General features: G+C 43.6%; 1 protein-coding gene across 2 annotated transcripts in view; it reads right to left on the bottom strand.

Moving 5' to 3' along the window:
* Positions 1-4,477: 4,477 nt before the first annotated feature.
* LOC142573118 (uncharacterized) overlaps positions 4,478-23,405 on the bottom strand; it is a 38,924-nt gene continuing 19,996 nt past the window's right edge. For both annotated transcript variants that reach the window (XM_075682638.1, XM_075682639.1), the window contains exon 2: positions 4,478-5,597. In XM_075682638.1, coding sequence (XP_075538753.1) covers positions 5,226-5,597 — 372 coding nt within the window. In that variant the 3' untranslated portion in view covers positions 4,478-5,225. The remainder of the gene's footprint in view (positions 5,598-23,405) is intronic.

The raw sequence follows: 23,405 nt of genomic DNA, 5'->3' as shown, positions 1-23,405 counted from the left end.
TACCACAGAGCGGCGACGGCTGGAACCCTTCATCCCCCCCCGTCTCCATTGCTGCTATTTGTGCCGCCACTAATTAGAAGAACATAGTCAACAACTGCATAAACACTTATTACGCATCTTTCAGTGTCCGCTGGTTTTGGGCTTATGCAAATAAACAAATAAAGCAATCTCAATCAGGAAAATTCATAGGAAATGTGAATGTTCCTGCTAAGCTTCACAGGTCTTTCGTGAAACTCTGGTTTTCGCACAACAGGTAGAACACCGGTCCAACAAGTGTTTTACGTTGAGCGTGAAGACATACGTACCGTCAAATATTCTAGGTATACTCCTGCGCGGCATACGGAACAAACCAGAGAATAACCGCGCAAACAGCGCAGGCGCTGCAAATGCTAACATTTGAGATATTCAATATCTGCGCACGTCTTTCGCAAAATAAAAATAGGTGCGAGTTGCTCGAGCACTCTTACTCCGCTCTTTTTTTTTTTTTGCTGCTGGCTTATTGCTCCACAACCGTTGAACGGGTAAACAACGCCGCAAGAAGTGACCGACTATTTTAAGAAAATCAAGCATGCGTGGCGTTTGGACTTTCTCGAGAAATCCATGGCAATGTTTTGAATGATATTGCAATCTCTCTTCTTTACTAGCGGTTTTCGGTACCTGTCCATTGGTGGGCCGTAAGTTTTCATAACTCGCCATGGCCTGCATTAGTTTATTCGCCTGCGTTCACGTCTACACTTCTGCGGAGGAAAAGTAAAATAAGCGAATTTAGTGTGAGGCTGGATCGAAGGGTGTGTCCTATGTATGCGTGCAACACACACAGGCTTTACACATAATGCGTTTTTGAAGCCATTATGAGTTTCAAGGCGAGCTAATACGGAAATGCATATTCGTGCGCACTCATAAGCTGGCAACGCAGGTGAACACGTTTCGTGAAGTCAACTTATGGTTCGAGATCATGCGAACAAGCAGTAATTTATTGAAGAGATCTTTCCTCATTTGTTATTGCAGATCCGTGTAATTGTGGACGATCTGCTCTACGGAATCACAGTAAGCTGGTATATGGCAAGAAACGTGATAGCATGTCCCGAGAAAGGTGTATATCTTCTTCGGTATGACGCACGTGATGCGTAGAGAATATTTATTTTGTTTATTTATTCATACCTCAAATACCTCATTTCGGGTTTTACATGAGGGGTGGGCATATCTAGGTCATAGTTTCAATGAATGCCTTGAACGATGAATGACTGGAGTGGTGCGCCGCTTCAGCAGGTAGATAATTCCGGTCATTCGCTGCTTGAGCGAAGAAAGAGTTAAGATGAGTGGCGATGCGAGCTGGAGGGGAATCAACAGACTTTGAATGGCTATGACGAGATGAAGTGCGATATGCAGGCGTGATGTCCGTCTAGTGAAGCAGCCAGTGATAAAATTTGTAAAAGAGGCACAGTCTTGTTTTTGTGTGGCGGTGCCTGAGGGTGGAAAGGTTCAGAAGTGACTTATGTTTAGTGACTCTAGTGTGGTAACAGTAGTCAGAGTGGATGAACGTTGCTGCACGATTCTGTACGAATTCCAGTGCTGTTGCCAGGTTAGATTGGTATGGGTCCCACAGTGACCATGTGTATTCCAGTTTGGGCCGAACAAGTGGTAAATATGCGAGTAGTTTTACTGAAGGGGTGACAAGACGTAGATTACGGCGCAGGCAGCACAGTACACAATTGGCATCATTGCTAATGCCGCTAATGAGTGAGGACCAACCAAGGTTACTGGACAAGTTAATCCCTAAGTACTTGTAAGAAGTCACAGCACATATTTCAGAACCGGGGAAAACGGAATCAGCTGAAATAAATGATTGGCGACGGCGGAAAGTAAGCAGCGCCGTTTTTTGACGTTGAGAGATATTAGACAATTATTACGCCAAGTTTCAATGACGCTAAGGTTGGACGGGAGAGCATGAGAATCAGCGTCGTTAGTCAGCAAATAAAGAAATTTTCGAAGAACATAATCTCGGTAAGTCGTTAATGTTAAGAAGAGTAGTGGGCTCAGAACAGTGCATTGTGGCACGCCGGAGATAACGGGTTATAAATTAGACGAGCATTTGTTAGCGTGAACGATCTGTTGGCGGTTAGTGAGAAAGTTGTGTATCCATTGAAGAACACAAGGGTTAATAGGACGCGATAGTTTTAGGAAGAGCACCTCATGAGAACCTTGTCGAAAGCCTTTTGGAAATCTAGAAAGAGAGGGCATCTAGGGGTACATTTTGATCAAGATGTGAGCTGATGTCATGAACGAAGAGAGCTAGTTGAGTCTGGCAGGACATGCCTTTCTGAAAACCATGTTGATTAGGATTGAAGAAATTGGGGGTGTTACATACTTTACAATAACCGAATAAATTATATGCTCCATTAGTTTGGAACAAACGCAGGTGAAGGAAATTGGACTGTAATTGTGGCACAATGACGATGATGCTTCTTTTGGTACTGAAATTATCTTACCTATTTTCCACTCCTGTGGCACCACTGCAGATGATAATGATTGCTGAAATATATGACACAAAAATACACTAGCGATGTGCGCAGTATTCTTATGCATTTTGAAATCGGTTCCATCGATGTCGACCGAAGATGTTAATTTGACTGCCTCTATTATCTTGGTGAAACCGTATGCCTCAAGTGTTATGTCTAGACATGGTTGGGTGGTTCAGGCAAAGACAGTCTGGGAGGTCAGTGTTAGGTCCAGAAGGGAACACGGAAGAGAAGACAGAGTTTAGTACTTCAGATACTTTATGGTCAGTAACACGGTTATTGTCGTTATAATATAATAATAACGGTTTACGGTTATTTGGGTTAATATATTTCCAGAATTGTTTGGGATTGTTTTGCAACCTGTTAGGTAGTATTGAAGAGTAAAAGGTTTGTTTAGCTGTTGCGGCCAAAGAATCAAACGCCTTTCCACTGGCGTGATATTTTCCCCAGGCACGGGCGGTATAGGAATGTTTGGCTTTGCGAAATAATCTTTCTTGTTATTGTTTAGTTGTCTTAATTTGTTGTTGAACCATGGGGATGAAGGTCGCTTCGTTAAGGTGGTAGTTCGTATGTAGGTCTCAGTCAGTTCGATCATTTTATCTTTAAAAAGCGTCCAGTTGGTGTCTGCGACGCGCTTCGGGAAATCTATAATATACCAGCTGTAAAACTCGGTTACTGCATTGTTAATACTGATGTTATCACCTTTATCGTAAAATGTGACTTTCTTTTTCATTTTTTTTGCTGAGGTAGTTGCCAGGATAATTCTGTATACATTACTGAGTGATCACTTAGTTCTGGTAGATGTGTTACAGAAGAAACACTGTCGGGGTGGGATGTTAAGATAAGGTCGAGTATGTTAGAGCACAGTTCATTTTTTGTGTTAGGGTAGATACTAGCTGCGTCAAACCGAAGGTGAGGCATGTGTCAATTACATTCGAGGTTGTTCTTAGACAGCGTTATATATGGCTGGTTCGGACCATGTTATATCAGGAAAATGAAAGTCACCTTGTAATAGCCGCCAAACACAAGACACAGCAGAAGAAAAGTGATAAGGGGGTGTATGTTATATATATATAAATATATATATTTAAACTTTGGTTTAACCTGCACCGAACAATAAAAGACTAGAAGTACGGTTCTTTCCATCACGTGGGAAGTAATTATAAACAATAATGCAATAATGCGTAATAAATTTCAATGCTAGTAGAAATATAAACATCTGTCGTCCCTGTAAAACAACTGGTAAATCATTTTTACTGTTACTGTTTTCTTTTATTTCTTTTTTTTGCAGGTTGTTTTCTCAAGGAGAAAACACCATATTAAATCCCCATAGCACATATTCAAAACTTGCAATAAACTCGGCACAATTGTTTTACGCCGCACTACGCAAGCTGTCTTTCTCTGGAAACCTGTCAAGGTATCTTGCCTCACACATATGTATGTAGGTCGGGGTCACGCTATCTACATTTAGAGCTGGTGAGAGAGCTAGCATATGGTGCACGTGGTAGGGGCAGCGCGCCTACCAGCATGTCAGAAAGAACCGCCTGCAATTTAGCCTTGGCCTGCTAGGACACAATTTTTCTTTTACCATGTCTGTGAAAGAGGTAGATGGCATGCTGTATCAGGCAACGCTTGTTCGCCCTCGCAGTGCCAGCTGACCTAGCCTTTTTTGGTAAAGGAATACACAGGCGTAGAGACCCAGTTTTCCTCAAGGTAAGTACAAGGAAGATGCTCGTGTGCGCGCTATCTGAGCTATAGCCATGAATGTGATAAGATTTCTGCGTGCCGGTATGCACCGTGGTCACGAGGAATGCGTGAAGTTTTCGTATCTCCTAGGCTCAGAGGAGAGACGACAATATAACGCTTGGGGCAATTGGACTTCTTATGACGTTCTTGCACATATAGAAATATGTCGCAGACCTACCAATGGAATGCAGAAAGAAGAATACGCTGGAAGCTCTCTTTTATGAATAACATTTATCGCTGCAATGAGTTCCACAGCACTTCCATTGCTGATGAGATGACAGAAAAATGAAAATTATTAGCAAACAGGTTGTCCTTCAAACGAAAAGCAGCAGGTAGCCGCCACCACTTCTTGTGACACTATACATGGCCCTTGTTGTTCGGACGTGTTGGTGCCCTCTCGGCGAATTCGCCTGTTTGTCCCCATTGAAATACGGCCCCACGCATATACACACACAAACACACACGTCAGTAGTAGTTCTCATTTGCAGTGTTCACGCTTTCAGTCACTTTCACACAGCCCACACTCAGGCCAACGCAATGGTATCTTCGCTCAAAGTTAGCTGCAGCATTTCTTGCGCTTTCACTACTGTACTTGCTCTCGCGACCGTTCAGTCTTTTTCTTAGAGAGCCACTGTAACTGGTTGCTTGAGAGTTTCGTGGCAGTGTAGTCCATGTTGTGGAGGCTTCTGGCTACTCAAGCGCTTCAATCGCTGTTTGCTTTTTGTTGTTCTGAAGGTCTTAAGGTGCTACCATAGCCTTCACGGTATGGTCAGCGACCTCTTTTTTTTTCTCCGGTGTATAAAGATGGCATGGAATGGCCGTCCTTCGAGCGAGTAGCCTGTGGACAGACATGTAGGAGCGATGGAACAAGAGTGCCTTGGAAAGGCGTACGCCACAAGGCTGTCAGGCTAACAAAATTTTTTTCAGCCATGATTGGAGTCCAGTCGTTCAGGTGAGCGCTCACAAGTGCCGATGCCAGCATCCCTTGATGAGCGCCAGCAGAAAGAACGCCGCAGCCAGGCCCAGAAGTGCGGCCCCTAACAGTGTGGTGGGCACGTCGTAGTAGTCAGTCAAGCTGTTCACCTTGGGCTCGAGCGTGAGTGAGAGCGCTAGCATGACACCCCCGCCTACGAGCAGAAACGCTCCGGCCGCAAGGAAGGCGCACGACCAGCCGACCATGCGGTCGCGCGGACCGTAGCCGTCCTCGGTGAGCTCCTTGAGCAGCGCCGGATCGCCGTCGCGCCGCTCATTCTGAAGACACCGGCAGTCCAGGACCACCTCGCGAGGCGTCGTCGCCTCCGGTCCAATGGGGGATTCGTCCCTTGAGTACCTCTGCGAAGAGAGAACGAAGGTTAATCAGCGTTCAAGTTGACATACATGTCTTACTGTTAACACAAATGCAGAAATCCAATTTGTCTTTTCACTTAATTGCGCTACAGTATCCTGATAGCATAGCTAGGGTAAAGCCACGACGTATGCGAGTGTAGGTAGGAAATCGTGAATGATGCTGACTTAAATTCAGCTCGTACTGTCGGCGATATTAGGCCCCATGTCATGCATAGAGTGTTCTTTAACGCGTATTCAGTCTCTACTGGTACTTCTGAAACCATCGCATCATTGAATGCGGTAAGCTTTTCTTTATGGTGCGTACCTAATACCCTCCGTATTCCCCGTACCTCTAAAAAGAAGACAAAATTCGCCATTATTGCGATCGACGTCTCGTCAACAGCTTCACACACGGTGTCAGCTTCAGAGGGAGTAAAAAATACCAAGGAGCCAGATGTCAAGCAGTGACCCGATCTCCTTGATGTCACTAGTGCATTGTGGGCTGGTACACCCGCAGCAGTGTGCTTGCATGCAAGGACCAAGCCTAGTCACTTTCCCATTTTTGTCATTCTACGCTTCGCAATGAAAATTTCGTCGACCTAGAGACCCCGAATGTTTCAAGGCTACCATATCTTTCCTTTATGTTGAAGGCAAACAGGAATACCTCATTGTATTGCTGAGAACAACGTGTTCATGTGTTATTTTGCAAATGAGTAAAGGCTCTCGGATGCGGAGAAAGAGGGCACAGGTAATTCTTGGTGAACAATTGTTCCTTGAACTAATGAATTCAAGTAGCCGATTTTAATTTGATCATGATTTGTTCAACACAACGACGCCTCAGTCACCCCAAAAGACGGAACAGCTGTGTCAACACTGTCAAATTACTAATGAGCTTGCGAAATGGCGAACATATAAAGGTGCAATTCGCAAATGTGTGACAACTGCAGCGATAATAAAAGTGGTTATGAAATTTTAAAAATTGATTTGGTAGTTGCTACTTCTCGAAAAAGTAATGTCCTTATTGTCCTACAACTCACAGGTGATGGCGGTATTGTGTTACAGGGTGACCAGGTAGGTGATCCCTATCAAGCCGTACACTAGCCTACGGAAGAAATGCAGCGTAAAAGCTAAATGAAGTACCATAAATGGAAATAATAAGCGCCACAAGAAAACGTGACTTATACATACGTGTAACAGCACAACGGCAAAGAATACTTTATGGAGAATGAAATTGTAAAAGGTGCTCTTTGAAGCTAAAGCTTTAGACGGCGACCCCAATCAAATTATAGTGGTAGCAGAATAAATACGTAAAGATATGTAAAAAAAATCAGGGACAGCATGGTAAAAAGTGAACTATAGAACATTCGCAAAATGAATAAGCATGAAAGCAAAAGGCTTTAAAAAAAGAAAACTCACAGGAGCACATCGTAACGCTCGTTCTTTGTGTGAACATGTAGCACAAGCTGTGCCGAAGCACCAGCTTTTTTCACGGATATGTTTATGACCTGAATACTTTCTCATTCTACTTTATCGCTGCCCTGTGCTACGTACCATGATATGCTGATTTGAAAATAGCTGGACTGGCACGAGACCAAGAATACAGCTACGTGGCAGAGATAAGGTAGAACGAAACCATTTGGGTCATGCATATATCCGGGAGAGGATTCTGACGCCTGAACGCAGCCGCGATTTGCATTTGCCTCTCAAACAGGAAAGTAGGGCGTCCACGTGCTTTGACTTTGTCATCCGCTTGCACAGCTTTTCACTGCTTACGAAGATTTTAAATGCATGTTTATTTCTTCGCTGTTCAGCATTCCAACTGACGCGATCATTGTGTTTCTGCGGCAAATTTTATCGGTCCGACAACTTGATGATTCCTTTTGTTGCATTTATGGCTGCTTTACATGGTGCAGCTTAAACTTGAACGTGCACTTTAATAAGGACTTTCGTCTGCGCCTGTTTTCGTTTTGCAATGCGCAGTTGCCGTGAATGTTCGACAAGTTGCAGGAGCAGGTTGCGTGTTGTACTGTTGGATATTCTTCTGCAGTAGTTTAGTTTCAGTTTGATTGTGTGGTATTCGTTAAATGCATATTTGTTTATGAAGCCACAGAAGAAATTTTTAGTTATGGGCAGCCATATTTGTTGTAAGAAACAACTTGGAGTAGGTGTAAATTATTTCTCAATAATAATTTACAACTTCCATAACATTCTCCCTTCGTCACATGGGTGAACCTTCACTGGTTGAGCACGAAGCTGGCTTAGTTGATACGCGAATAGCATGGCAATCGGCGTAGCTGACAATACACGAGCAAATCATGTCCAGCCTTTCTTTCCTGTCCCGTCTTCCTGCGCTGTTGGTCGTGCTCTTCGCTCAGGGTGGTCGACTTTCGTTTGTTGCACACTGCACGTGAATGATTTAGCCATCGCTATAGCAATGACCATTGAATTACTCGTCAACTGTCTTGTAAAGAACGTCGACACAAGACGCAAACCTGCGGTATATTGCCTAGAACATAGATGCCATGAAAACACTAAGCACACGCACCACCCTATCGCGCTCTCTCTCTCTCTCTTTCGTCTCCGTTCGAGAGTTGACGTGGCATGGTTCGGCTATCGCTTCCTTTCCTTCAGACGTCAAATCTGACCGGGATACATAGCGCAAAAATTGCACAGGGACAAGCAGAACACAGGACGAGCGCTAACTTTCAACAATTGATTTATTGCAGCTAGTGAGTATATATATATACTCACTGGGACGCCACTACAATAGAACACACAGAAGGGAAGGGGGAAAAGACAGTCATATGACGATTATGCCCAAAAATTCAACCTCTTTCCTTGAAAGTTAGCGCTCGTCCTGTGTTCTGCTTGTCCCTGTGTAATTTTTGCGCTATTTATCCCGGTCTGAATGCATCCTACCAACACGCCCAAACTTCTTCCCTGCTAAAGTCAAATCTGAGCCTAGTGAAACATGTTTTTGTTTTGTTTCATGCAATATCTCGCTTTTTTGGTACCAACTCCGGTAGCTCAGTGGTTATGGCGTTGTGCTGCTGAGCCGACGAAGTGGCCGGTTCGAATTCAGGCCACACTAGAGGCATGTTGATGGGGTCAGAATGCATGAACGCTCACTATAGTTCTTCGATTTTGACGCATATTAAAGAACTCAGGTGGTCAAAGTTATTCCTGAACCGCTAACTTGGTCGTTCCTCTTAGCTTACTGTGCTGTTTCAGAATTTTGGAAACCGAGATAAAAATTTATAATTACACTCTGGGTGACCACCCAGGAGTAAACAATTAGGACTAACAACCTTATGATGATATCTTGGAGAAATAACATTTGGCTAAAATACTGATCACTGCTTTCCCTCCAGGTTCTGCGAAAGGCTACGCACGCCAACATTTCATTCAGGCATGCTCAGTGCGTTCTTGCACTAGGCCTTAACTGACATCTGTCCGCTCAGAAATTGCATCGTGAACATCGCTAATTGACGTGCGAGGTAGGCTAAAGGGACGGCGTACTGTGCTTGCTAAACATATCCCTAGAACAAGTCTAGCACAATGTTGGAGGAGATGTAGAAATCAGTGTTAGTGTGGTAAACAGTTATCAGCTAGGAATCCTCTTAGTTATTTAATATCCCATGCACTTAAAATAGAACTCAAAAGAAAACAGCAACATAAATGAATCCTCGTCGTTAGTTGAGTTCAAACAAAGAATCTTACTTCTTCGGTGCGGGCTCTCATACCCAGCCTCAGAAGTGCACGGCATTGCCCGTAATCAATAATGAACATTGATTGAAACTGCTGTCATTTCAAACGGAAGGGGTGGGGGGGGGGGGTAGGGTATGCGAGCGCTAGGGTTTTGTGGGCGAAGAGGGACTGTCATACTGCACTTGGTTCAATCTATACCAAATGACGTCTCGGTCCAGGTCCGAGCTAGTCATCGAGCAGCCTGTTATGCTGAGGCTCTACCCGGCCAGAAGCCTTCCTTGCACTGCAATTAGAAGCTGCTTTACCTCTCATATTTATAAACGAAGGCTACGCGTCAAAATGAGTGAGCGCTAATCCTTGTTCTCGTGTCACTGTACGGCCAGACTCTCAATTTCAAACGCGAAACATTACCAGGATCAATGATTAGGATTCACGCCTCAGTGGAGACGGATGTCACTGCCGTGATGAGAGGGGGTCGCCATTTCAGTACAGAATACAACACGATATGGCCTTGTTGTCATAGCGACAAAAAAGGCCATAACAGGCCACATTGTAGCTAGAATCAGAAAATATGAAATTACGTCTTTTGTAACTGAAATGAAACTTTAAAGGTGCCGTTAAATAAACTAAATGCGCTACGCTTGATGTTTACGAACGCTATCAAAGGGAGCGTGCAGAACAGCCTCAGCGAATTATTTAGACTCCGAGATGTAAGAAAGCGCATTCTGCGGTGCCGAAAGTGCAGAATACACACGCGCAAACGTATTGCATCGCTCGTCGTGTGCTTACTGCCGGCGGATCCCTGACAAGCTTCACTGCCAAAGTGTGAAAACAATTTGAAAGACTTGCCCATTGCTGCACGGTGTGCCTAGTTGTACTTAATTTTGTGTCAAGTCCTATTCATGAATACCTTAAAGGTCTGGCGGACGGCATTGAGCAAGGCGGATACTGCTGTTACATCCAACAAAGGAACGCGTTATAGAGAAAAAAAAAACACCATCCTAAAGAGAGCATTATCCGCACAACGCAACAGCATGAAAAATTACAACAGTCAGTACAAAAAAGTACAATCAAAACTGAAAACTAAAAACATGACAAAGTACGCAGAAACTCGTAAATATTGCACGAAGTTCATTGTACACCGAATAAGAGCACAAACGGGACGTAACCATGTCATTGGTAAATTACTGCAGAGGAAGGCGCAAAAAAAAATGTGGATAAGAATAAAAGAAAGCAAAGAGACACTACAACTGAAATTTCTGCCATATATGGATCAGCTACAGGCTCACATACAATGAAATTAGTTGGAGCCTACGCATTACTTCTTTTAAAAATATAAATGTAACATACACAAGGATTAATATGGCAAAACAGATGAAGGCACTTGATAAAGATATGAAATGGCCAGAAAAAATTTGAGGCGCAAGGCTGAGACGGCGGAATGTTCAACCAGTCGACTATAAAGTGTGTCGTAGTTGAACCGGGAAGCGACTTTACCCGCGAGAGCGTTCCAGAAATGGATAGCACAAGGAACAGCTGAAAAATTGACAGAACGTGTAATGCGAATGCAGGTGTAGCTGAACTTGTCCCGCAGTCTTAGTGATGCACAGGAAGCTTCTTTCAGACTTGACATGCATGGAGCAGCTCTGATAATTATCTATGAAATAAGGAGAACAGCGAAATGTAGCGGCGACTGAAAGGCTGATATTCGAAGGGACAAGTATAATCGTTTGAAAAGAAACGCATCGCTCAATTTTAGATGTTTTCTAGAAGGTGAATGACACATTTTTCTATTTCTTTTTTGTGTATGCGGGGGGAAACCATACAGATGAGGCGTACTCAAGCTGAGGCCAAAGAATAGTTACATGAACTAGCTTTCGCAGGATGGAGGGAACACTTGTTAATTTGCGGCGCATGACCACAATGCTCTGGAAGAATTGGAAGAAATGGAAGCAAGGTGGTTGTTTCGCGAAAAAGCAGGCATAGGATTAGCAATAGCTAAGCAGCATTTGTTTGAGGATAAGTAGCAGAATATTCGTCGGCACAGAAACCGCACTTTAAACACTTCACAAGTTAGAAGATCAATACCGGAGGGAGATACTCTAATATTACTCATAAGGTACTGTATTTCCGGTCGAGTGATATCGACAGGACCATATACTGGAAACAAAATTGGGTACACAGGCTTCCAGATTTAGTTAAATTAAAAACGAATGAATTACCACTGTTTACTCGCTGTCAGAATTAGGAATGTTGTCTCCGTTCTCTAAGGAAACAGCGCTACCCTTTTGAGTCGAACTAATCGTTTTCCAGAATTTCTTAGAATTACTTTTTATCCGCGTTTGCAGATAGATTGAAAAATATTGACTCGGCTTCCCGGCCCTGTGAAATTGGATGTCCAGCGAAGGTGTTGCAAAACGACCACTACAACTGCTGAGAGGGTATGCAATTCTTAATGTATGGCTCGAATGCTTGTTTTGAGCGTGTTCTTTATTGAAACGTGTGCTGTTCTGTGTGTTGTACGGGTTATTCCAATGAATGTATATACTGTTTGTTTCACTTTGCTGAGCGCTTGTAGCCTCTACTTGTGGGGGCATGAGCTATTGCATTTTTTTGCTGGCATGGCTAACGGTGGTATGAACCATTGCATTTTCGCTTGTGTATGGGCTATGATTCATTGCTGATGAACATAGATGCTTGTTCTGAGCTTGTTCTTTATTGAAACGTACGCTGTTTTCTTCGTTCTATGTGCGATTACAGTGAATGTATGCACTGTTGGCTTCATTTTGCTGAGTGATTCGTTGTAGCCTCTGCATTACGAGGGTGATGAGACATTACGCTTTTGCTTGCGTAGGTGAGGGGGGGGGGCGTATGAGCCATTGCTGATGATGATAATTTCTGCTTACGTACGGACATGAAAAATGTCGACCACCGAGAGGCTAACGGCTCCGCTGTGAAATCCTTCGTCACTATTTATGGGATAGGACACAAGCTCATGCACCAACTCCAGCAAATTATCCGTCTGGCCCATGGCTGTGATAACAACTGCAAGAAGTTTTTCATTGCTAAACAATGTTAAACGTGATCTATTTCTGATAACGAAGCAATAAATGACAGTATACTTAAGAACATCACGTCGGGTATCAAGGAAACGTTCGCCGCTCTTTTTGCGCAGTCACTTTCGGCAGGGAACATTCTTCATGACTGGAGCACAGTCAAAGTCGTTCTCTTCTTCAAATCTGGTGATCGATCATCTCCATATAAACTATCGACCTATTGCCTTGACGAGCACGACTTGTAAATTTTTGGAACACCTAGTTCAATCCCAAGTCAGCAACTATACCAGAATGATTCTCGAAAATATGGAGTTCAAATTGGCACAAGTTTTATTGATTTTTGAGAGCGTTTGACTGTTTACCACACAATGGGCACACTTTAAACCTAACTCAACATGTCGTTGACTCGGATGTTATTCCTTTCTTTACTTCCAAGAACTGTTACAAACAAAACTCATCGTCTGCTCACGTGTCATCTGGTACTACTCAGGGTAGTGTGCTCGGTCCGTTACTTTTTGTAATCTTAATATCTTAATCAATAACATCGAATTGCTTTAAAGTCACACGGTGCGCTTCGGCTTTTCAGATTACTCGCACTAATCGAGGGTAACACCTTTAAATCAACGCGCCTAGTTGGTACTTTTACTGCACCACCGCGCAATCGCTTGCATTTCTTCATTCTATAAGTTATACAATCATGCGTCTGTTTAATGACATTTTCTAACTACCACCAACAATACCCGCTAAAATAACCGTAAAATATGTATCTTAAACAAAGAAAACAAAACCCACGCAATCGCTTCTATCGCTTTTTTTTGCGTGAAAAAAGCGACGAAATGTATTGGTCTCATCCGCCGCGGTGGCTGACCGGCTATGGTGTTGCGCTGCTAAGCACGTGGTGGCTGGATCAAATGCGACGACCGGGGCATTTCGATGGGGCGAAATGCGAAAACTGCCGTAACCCGTGCATTGGGGGCACGTGAAATATCCCCTCGGGGTCAAAATTAATACGGAGTCCACTATTACTGCGTGCATCATAATGAATTCGTGGTTTCGGCACGTAAATGCTCAGAATTAAATTCAATATTGGTGCTGTACGCTGTCCGTAAAACAGCCGCCAGTTTGCTGTAAATGCAGCAATAACACATATATCCAGCAGTAACATGGTTACACATGCGCCATGCATCGTGTCATGGCATATTTTCATTCCACTGTAAGTAGTGCCGCCTGTGTGTCTCGTGCTCTTTTATGTAGGAATGATTTCGAATTTTTGTTTTGTCGGCTCAGATGGATTTTACGAGATGCTGACAGACTTCCTCAACTAAGTGAAATGGTCATTTAGATAATTAAAAATATACACTAAAATGTCCTTTAAATTATTTACTTGTCGAAACTGCGATACTGAAAGCGAGACGAAGCCATACCTGCCTAGCAAAATATCCTTTCGAGACATCCCATCCGTAAATACGGTAAAATATCTGTCCGCGTTGCAGTTATTATGAACTACAGAGTGCGGCTTTTGTCAAACTATGAATAGGACCACTAATATATTTCGGGACACAATTTAGAGGCGCAGGTGCCGAGAGAGAGAGAAAGTGGGAAGGCAAAGGTAGGGAGATCAAAATTACAACTACTCCGACGCCCATGGAAACATGCTATGGCCCTTCGCAACCAATTGAATCTTCCTTTCTTTCTAAATTCTTTGTGATGTTTCATTATTTATCGAGGTTAGCTGTGAACCGCAGCTTCCCTGGCATTGCTAGAGCTTTCCTTCTCAGCCCGCTACACCGTTTCCGACGCGATATGCCACGTCAGGCCGTCTGCAGTTTTTCCAGTGGTGGAGCTCGCCCTCAATATTTCTCTCACCATTAATGTAAATTGTATAATTGTGTCTTCTTACATTACCCTGCAGTTTTTCATTTTACTGTCGCACTTATGTCCTCTAATCATCGTCCTTCGTTTTGTTGCTTTTCAGAACCATTCCATCAGTGTGCGCACCCCTTTTCGTCTTTGATAGCTCTTGGGGGATTTAGGGGTATTCTGAAATAAAAAAAAAAGTCATCCTTGGCGGCCGATAATGCTAACCGGTATTGTGGTTCATAAATTGCCTATTTATCCCAATTGTAATCGGTTCGCGACCATATTGCTTTTATACATAATCGCCTTTTTCGTTTTGCATTCGGTCAATGCTTATAATGACTTATTCAAGCTATCGTTTGCTATTGTAATTAATGGAATGGGCTTTTCAACTGGTGCTGACAGATTTCTTCTGAAAAGTACCCAGTTTTCTTCAGCTAAACTTATTTGCAATGATTGTTGCGATTTATTGCAAAAAGTTTTCTAGTAGCAGATGAATCTTCAAATTGCTAGGTTGCGATACTGGTAAACGTGGATGGAAAAATGGTCACTTGGGTCAGACTATAGTCAGTGACACCATCTAAGTAGGCTACATTGCGTTGGACAATTTCTGGAACTCTTCAAAAATTTAGATCTTAAAAGTTCCATTGATGGAGTTGTGTGAAAAATACACTGAATAGGCGGAAGTCTAATGCCATCAACATTTGTGAACACGTGATAAGACGAAGATGATGACACCTAGTAGAGAAAGATTGAAACCACAAAATAAGTACACTATGCATTATATATGATCTCGATAATGACCGGCTTCTGTATTCATAAAAGTATATTACACTAGAATTGTTCCCATATATATGCATTATACAGGTTGTCTCACATAACTTGAGCCAAAGTTTTAAAAATTAAAGGCACTCCGGACGCGAGTTGAACCGAATGCATGATGTTGGCACTGGCCCAGAATTACTCAGGCTATTTTTTATTTTCCCCTTAACTAACTGATTAGTTATGTTAATTAATCATCTTTTGAAGTATTGGCTGCTGACTTCAAGTGTGATACGCAAAGTTGTAGAACACCCTGAGAAACCTCTGGAGAAATTGTTTCCAACGCAATAGATTTCACGTGGTCCTTTTTTCCGCATTCCAAAGAAAGCCCGCGAAATGGGAAAAAAATATTACGTGATGGGTCGATTGCGCACTGTTATTGTGCTGCTCTCAAGCGCGCGATGGATGAACAAGGTCGGCTGCAGAGAGACTGGCCCTAGACAGGGCGTTATGCCTGGTGTAGATATCTGGGCATGCGGCTCTTATCGCATGACAGCGCAAATTCAGGCTGCTGGCCGAGCATTGCCGAAACGATAACAAGTCTAAGAAGACGGAAGAGAACAAGAATATCGCTTTATTTTTTGATGCTTGAAATGGGAAGGAGCTGGCAGCCTGCCGGCGGAGTGTAATGGGGTTGGGTGGGGAGGCGGCGTTAAGGCCGGAATGATTTTCCAGTGACCTTCAATCCAAAAAGCGCCCTTTGATTATAATTCGTGTTAGAAGAGGCCAACATCTGCTGCAATGCACATTTGGCATCTCATAGGCACATTTTCCGGGGCATTCTTGATCATGGTATCAGTAATGGAGTTCGAAACTTGTCTTATTTTTTCTTTTAGATTCTCTGATGTTGTGGTTGGTGTCCAGTATGCTTTATCCTTGACGTAGCCGTAGAGAAAGAAATCGAGGCGAGTTCAATCTGGCGACGGCGCCTGCCAAGCAATGGGCCTATGCTGCCTAATCCACTGCTGCGGGAATACTTCATGCAGCCATTTGCGAGCTGTGTTGCTGCCGTGCGCGGGAGCACCATCATGCTGATACCAAATATCCTTGATCCTAGCCAATGGAACTTCGCAAAGAAAATCCTCAAGCGACCCATCAAGGATGTTGTTGACGCATCTTTCGCCTGTAAGCGTGTTATCAAAAAACACGGTGCCAACGATAGTGCACCGTGAATTCCACACCACACATTAAGCAACCACTGATATTGGTGATGTGTCTTCAAAATCCAGTGAGGGTTTTCGTCGCTCCAATAGAGAGCGTTGTGGATGTTCACTTGGGCATTACGTGAGAAGGTAGGTTCATCGGTCCACAGTATTTTCTTGACAAAACCTGGGACCTCTTTCGTATCGATTATAATGCAGTTTTCAAAGTCCTCTCGATTTAGTAAATTACGGGGCTCTAACATCTTGTACGGCAGCACGTGGTACCGATGAAGTTGCCTCTCCTTAAGTGCTCTTTAAACTGAAGACTTTGACACACCAGCTTCAGCGCTCACACTACGAACACTTGCATGTGGGTCTGAAGAAAACTTTGACAGAATATCTGTCTCCACGTTCTCCCCCAGGATTGAAGGTTTATGTCGTTTCTTTGTAAAAGCCCCAGGGTGTCTCAGCGTTTCATATGCACGTACAATCGTCATTGAGCTCGGACGCGAACCTGACTGCCAGTGTTGAAATAGTTCAACTGCGCACTTTCTATGTCCACTTGACACTGCTAGAGCCAAAACCATGTTAACAACAGCACCTAATAGAGTTAGCACCATTTCAATCACTGATGGGTTCAGTGACCACTCGTTATTAGAATTTACAGTTCGCACACCTTCATGTACACGTAATCTAACAACAAAACGAATATTTGACTACAAAAGAGCAGACTATAATGCCATTAACCGAGATTTACAAAGCTTTTCATCTAGATTTATCGCAACATTTTCTCAACGATCAGTCAACAAAAATTGGTGCCTGTTTAAAGAACAACTACTAGGTTTAGCAAATAAATACATACCTCAGATCTCATTTCGCACCAACTGTTCCAAACCATGGTTTAATAAAACTTTGAATGCGTTAAAAAACAAAAAGAAACGTTTATACAGGGCAGCCAAAAGTGTCAACACGTTAGGTTCGTGGAATAAACATAAAGCCTGCGAAAAAGCCTACTGCAGTTCCCTTCGTCGTGCAAAGCATAAATTCTTTTCCGATGACCTTCAGTCACTGATAAAAAATAATCCTAAGAAATTCTGGAAAACGATATCTCCTTCAAACAGCACTGACACTCCCACACTCGTGGATAACACTGGTCTTCCCATACCGCGAGAGCACTGCGCATCTGTATTTAACAACTACTTTCTTTCCACGTTCACAAAGGAAGACCATTCCAATATGCCAAAGATGGCAGACTCTGATTACCAATATATGACTCCTATTACCGTAACAGCCGCTGGAATCGCTACTTTGATTAACAATCTCAAATTATCGAGTAGTTCCGGATTTGATGGCATCAACACGAAAATCCTAAAGAATACAGTAGTCCCTTCCAGTACAATCCTTAGTCATATATTTCAGCAGTCGCTGTCAACAGGGGAGCTGCCGAATGATTGGAAAGTTGGCAAAATCATACCCATTTTTAAGTCAGGTGACAAGAGCGATGTGAGTAATTACCGTCCTATATCACTAACCAGCGTTCCCTGCAAGTTACTCGAACACATCATTTTTAGTAATGTCGTTCATCACTTAGAATATAATAACTTCTTTTTTAAACATCAGCATGGATTCAGAAAAGGCCTTTCATGTGAGACACAACCAATTGAATTCACTACGGATCTTTTTCAAAATATGGAAGACAATGCTCAGACTGACTCAATATTCATCGACTTCTCTAAAGCATTTGATCGCGTGGCTCACTGTCGCCTCATTTCCAAACTCTCATGCTTAAACCTTGACGAACTAACAATTTCTTGGATAAGAAACTTTTTGTCTTTTCGAAAGCAGTCCACTGTCATTGACCAGTACTCTTCCCCTTTCAGTAACGTAACATCAGGCGTACCTCAGGGAAGTGTCCTTGGACCCTTACTCTTTCTAATTTTCATCAATGACTTGCCATTAAACATTACATCCAGTGTTCGACTATTCGCAGATGACTGCGTTATCTACCGTCAAATCCGCTCCCCCGCTGATCATATTGCTCTTCAACGTGACCTTCAAGGTGTCACTAACTGGTGTTTGGATTGGCAAATGACCCTAAACACTAACAAATGCAAACTGATGACATTTACTCGCAAAAAGTCCTACTCCATTTTCAGTTACTCACTTGACAATAGTATCGTCGATCGCACATCTTCATACAAGTACCTTGGAATTATTCTAACACCTAGCCTTTCATGGTCATCCCACATTGAGAAAATAACGGCTAAAGCATCGCGCACTCTCGGATATTTAAAACGTAACCTTCGCAGCGCTCCTTCCCTCACAAGAAAGATAGCCTACCAAACATTAGTGCAACCGCAGCTCGAATTCGCAGCTTCTATATGGTCACCTCATCAGACATATCTAATCCATCTTCTCGAGTCGATCCAAAACCGTGCTGCACGTTTCATTGCCAGAGATTATAGCCCATTTTCGAGCGTAACTAACATCAAGCTGTCGTTGTCGCTTTCATCTTTGGAATCGCGCAGGAATATAGCATTACTTTGTCTTCTGCACAAAATCATGCATAATGTACGCCCATCTACTTTACCACTCGTTCGTCCCTCCCGCACATCTAGACGCCTGCATAATCATCTCAGTTTCCAACGCATCTTCGGTCACACCAATGCATTCAACTGCTCAGCTTTGCCACGTGCGATTGCACTGTTGAATGGTCTTCCTGATAACCTCGCTGACATTAATGACTCATTAACCTTCAGACAAAAAATCACTGCATATTTGGCTAGTACTTAGCTAAAAACAAGTATCTGTTCAGTTTTGTTACTTTTAACTTCATTGTTATTTATTTATGTAAGCATTTGCTCTAAGGTTGTTTGCTTTACTGTATACTGAAAGCTAACACCTGTTCGTTTACCTTTCTTGCTTTTTATCTTTGTTTACTTCGCGTTCTTTGTTTATTATTTGATTCTCGTTTTGTTCATATTTATGTAAAAAAAAACTATGTTTTTGCTCCGCATTTGTTATTTTGTTATCTGTACCGCCCCCCTCACGCAATACTCCTTCTGGAGCCTGTGAGGTATATGAAATAAAAAAAAAATATCCGCTCTTTTGTCATTGGAGTAAATCATATCTGCTGCTCAACGTTGGTAACAACTAGAAAGCGTTGCTGTGGAGAACATGCAGAGGGATATGGGTGCCTGAGGAGCACTATTGCAGTTCCCTGGGATTGGTTCAAACGAGGTACATAAGGTATGATCTGCATCCGGTAAACTGGAACAGCCTGCTGGCGCACTCTCTCAGGGACTGACGCGCCGGTCAGGGTGCACAAGTGTTAGGCCAGATACGGACACCCGATATTGAGACCACGAAGCGATGCGCACGTGCGGTGTGCGAGATCAAAAAAGAACATCTGGTAGACAGTAAGTATGAGAAGGAGAGCAGAGGGCGCCAGTGTGAGAGGAGTCATCGTCTGAAGAAGACATGCGTAATCTTCCTTGATTATAGCCAAAGTTTTTTACCACTAGTTACTTTTGTCCTCGTGTGATTTATGCGCTGTTATTCGCGCCATAAGGCTTGAAGTTATAGCGTCAAGGGTGATTATTGGGCTAGTTGGTGTGCCGCCCGGCGACTTTCCGCATGCATCACCCTTCGTTAGAGCAGTTCATGTGCGATACTCCATTGCCGATTTTCGCCGTCGGATGACGGCGAAAATGCATGCTGCTGGCCAAGCACTGCCGATGGGATAAAGAACGCCCTGCTGCTTCCTCGTCGCCATTCACGATACAGCCGACCTTGTTGACCGAACGCACGCTTGAGAGCAGCACGATACCACGGCGCAAACGCTCCGTCACGTGTTTTTTTTTTCATATTTCGCGGGCTTTCTTTGTAACCCGGAAAAAAGGACTAAGTGAGATGTATCTTAAAGGAAACAACTCGATCGGTAGTTTCTGAAGGTGCTCTACAAATCTGCGTATCATACTTGGGGTCCTCAGCAAATAACTAAATGGTTGGCTAATTAAGCTTAATTATTTAGTGAGTTATGGGGAAAACAAACATTGTCTGATGCACTATTATTGCGAATAGTATGCGTTCGGTTTAATTCGCTTCCAACGCGCTTTTAATATTGAAATTCTTGGCTCAAGTTATTGGAACACCCTTTATATCAGCTTGCAACGGCCGGGGTCCGCATTCACAAAAGTCTATTACACTAGAACTGTTCATGAGAAAAAAAATTTTAGCCAATCCAGGTGCTGGACTTATCATTAGCGAAGGTGACCGACCAATGCCAAAAAGCACTTCGAGCGCAAAGCTTTATGAATCTAGGTCCCGGCGCCTAACTAGTACTGTCACACAGCGCATATAAAGTGAAATGCTCTGAAGCTGGTGCACCTATATCAGTTACAAATAAATACGCTCTTGATGAAATTCAGTATGTCAGCGCAACTATTACAAGGTTAGAATTTGTGCTATGAGTAAATGACGTAGGAATTTTCTTAAGGTCTCACATGATCGTTATCGCGAAAAGGTGAAACCAGATCTACTCTTTCACATTATAGATAGCTTCACAACAACAAATAATAGTGGCAATTACTGTGAGCTGAGCGTTAATTGGGTTATTGGGGGCTGTGCGCGCACTGGTCAAGTCATAGCTATATATTTAGTCGTAACAATTTATTAAGTCAAGACTAGCATGACACCTATCATGTGCACCAAGCGATTGTTTATTCTAAGACAACCCAGTTGAAGGAGAGGACCAGTCTTTTTTTTTGTCATAGTTTAGTACAGAGAGCTTAAGGCATAAAATAGAAACGCCGGCTTCTATTTCACAGGTCAGTCATGGATTCGGCAGCCTTAGTGTGTTTTGTTGGATCTCTCGCTTTTACGTTCACTCGCGGTGTCTCGTCTCACGGGTGCATGAGTGGCACAGCCTAGCGCTGAGCTCTGATGTTCAAGGACTGGCTACGGTCTGTTTTTCACCACGCCATTCCCGCAGATTTGGCTAGCCTTGGTCTCGGAGGAAAGTTCTACAAGTGGATAGGAAACATTTAACGGAGCGCAAAATATTTATGAGTTTTCTGAATGGACCTACACAGTCCATCGCAGTGGAGAAGGGCGTACCCGAGGTTGCTGTGTTCAGCCCGCTCCTATTCAACATCACTCTGATAAACACAACAAGAAACCTACCGCGAGGAGTACACATTGCAATCTATGCCGATGATATCTCCATCTTGGGCGCATCAAGTTCGTGCTATATCACCCAACAATGATTTCAAAAAGCGTGACTAAAGCTCTCCATGTATTTGGCTTCCTGAGGTCTTCAGCTCTCGCCAGAAAAAAGCACAGCCAAGGCTTTCACAAGAAAAAAATGACAAAATATCCGCTCTTACTCGGTGAACGACCGCTGCCGTACGCATGGTCTCAGCGATTCCTTGGAAGACCACAATTCCTAGATTCCTCGGAATTGTGGTTACCTCAGGTAAATAGGTGCGTGCGAGGTTTGCTGCAGCATCGCAAGTTTTCACATTCATGGCGGGAACGCGATGGGGCTGCGACTGCCGCTCAATGGTACTACTTGAAAACGTGTATATTGAAGGTCCATTGCGCTATTGCCTGCCGGTGCTTCAGAGATTATCACCAGCAAACAAAAGAACTCTGAAGCCGCGCGGAAAAACAGCCTGTCGATTTGCCTGGGCCACCCGAAGGGCTCTTCAGCCTCGGGAACAGTATCGGAAGCAGGATGTCTACTTCTAGATGTCATTGCTTCCCAAGAAACAATGAGTACCCATCTTCGGCACGTGCTGAAAGGGTTTAAGCACTTCATGTACCACGTCCACGTAACCCGCAGTAAGCCCGGCTTTGGCCAAGCTGTGCAAATCTTACACCTTCCTCCGACTATTCAGTGACAGAAATTACTGCCTCCTACATTTCCTTTCTGGACACTTTCACCTCTAGATATAAACCAGTTTATACCCGGTATAAATGGGACAAAGAGACGCATGCCACAGGCCGTGCTGCTGCAGCCACTCTCCTCTATTTAGCCGAGAAATATACTTGGCACACCCACATCTGCACTGATGCCTCAACCACTCGGGAGGCTTCCTCCCGCGGTCTTTACGTTCTCTCAACAGGAGAAATGCTTTCTTATCCGCTGTGGCGGAGGACATCCTCAATGAATGCAGAGCTTCACGCCATCAAAGAAGCTGTCCTCTATATACTGCGCCGATAGCCTGATCAATGGCCGATTTTCATTCACTCTAAAGGAGCACTACAAAGATTGCGCAGTCTGTTAAAAAACAGAAAAAAAAGACTAATCGCCAGCCTGTTTCTTTCAACATTGCGTATTTACATCACTTGGCTATTGCATCAGACCACTGTATCAAATTTCAGTGGATACCTGCTCATTGTGGTATTCGTACAAACGACAAAACAGATGAAGTGGCACACAAAGATCTTCAACACCAAGACTATACGCACGCACCGTGGTTGCTCAGTGGCTATGATGTTGTGCTGCTGAGGACGAGGTCGCGGGCTCGAATCCCGGCCACGGCGGCTGCATTTCAATGGGGGCGAAATGCGAAAACACCCGTCTACTTAGACTCAGGTGCACGTTACAGAACCCCAGATGGTGGAAATTTCCGGAATCCTCCACTACGGCCCGCCTCATAATCAGAAAGTGGTTTTGGCACGTAAAACCCCATAACTTTTTTTAAAACTATAAGCGGATTAATTTCACAAGATCTGATGCTTCCCAACTTGCTAAAAGATTTGCTTCTGAAGAAAAGCACCGGCTGTGGAGCTCGCCGAGCCAGCATTACCCTTTCCTTTACTCGATCGACCCAAATCTCAGATCCAGACTCCCATCCAAAATTCCTCGCCAATTGGAAACTATATCTTCGTCTTCGCCTGAACACCGTCTATGGATGGGGTTTACGGTACCACTTCGGTCAAGTGACAAGGCGACACTGCAACAACTGTGGCTCAATTCAAACCGTGAAGCATATCGTGTTTGGGTGTTGAGCGTATGCTGACGAGCATGCATTCTATGTACATTGCATGCATTCACCTACACAGATACATCTGACAGTGTCTGAGGCCCTTTAGCTTGCCTCACCCAACAGAGGCGTGCGATTAACTTTTTATTCACATACTTAGAAAACATTGGTCAACTGGACAAACTTTAGTTCTACTCAGTCACCCTCATGTAACTTTCACGCAGCGAATTCCGTGAT

This window comes from Dermacentor variabilis, chromosome 2 (assembly GCF_050947875.1).
Source record: "Dermacentor variabilis isolate Ectoservices chromosome 2, ASM5094787v1, whole genome shotgun sequence".
NCBI lineage: Eukaryota > Metazoa > Arthropoda > Arachnida > Ixodida > Ixodidae > Dermacentor > Dermacentor variabilis.
Note: the sequence above shows the minus strand (reverse complement) of the source record. Positions and strands in the feature narration are given on the sequence as shown.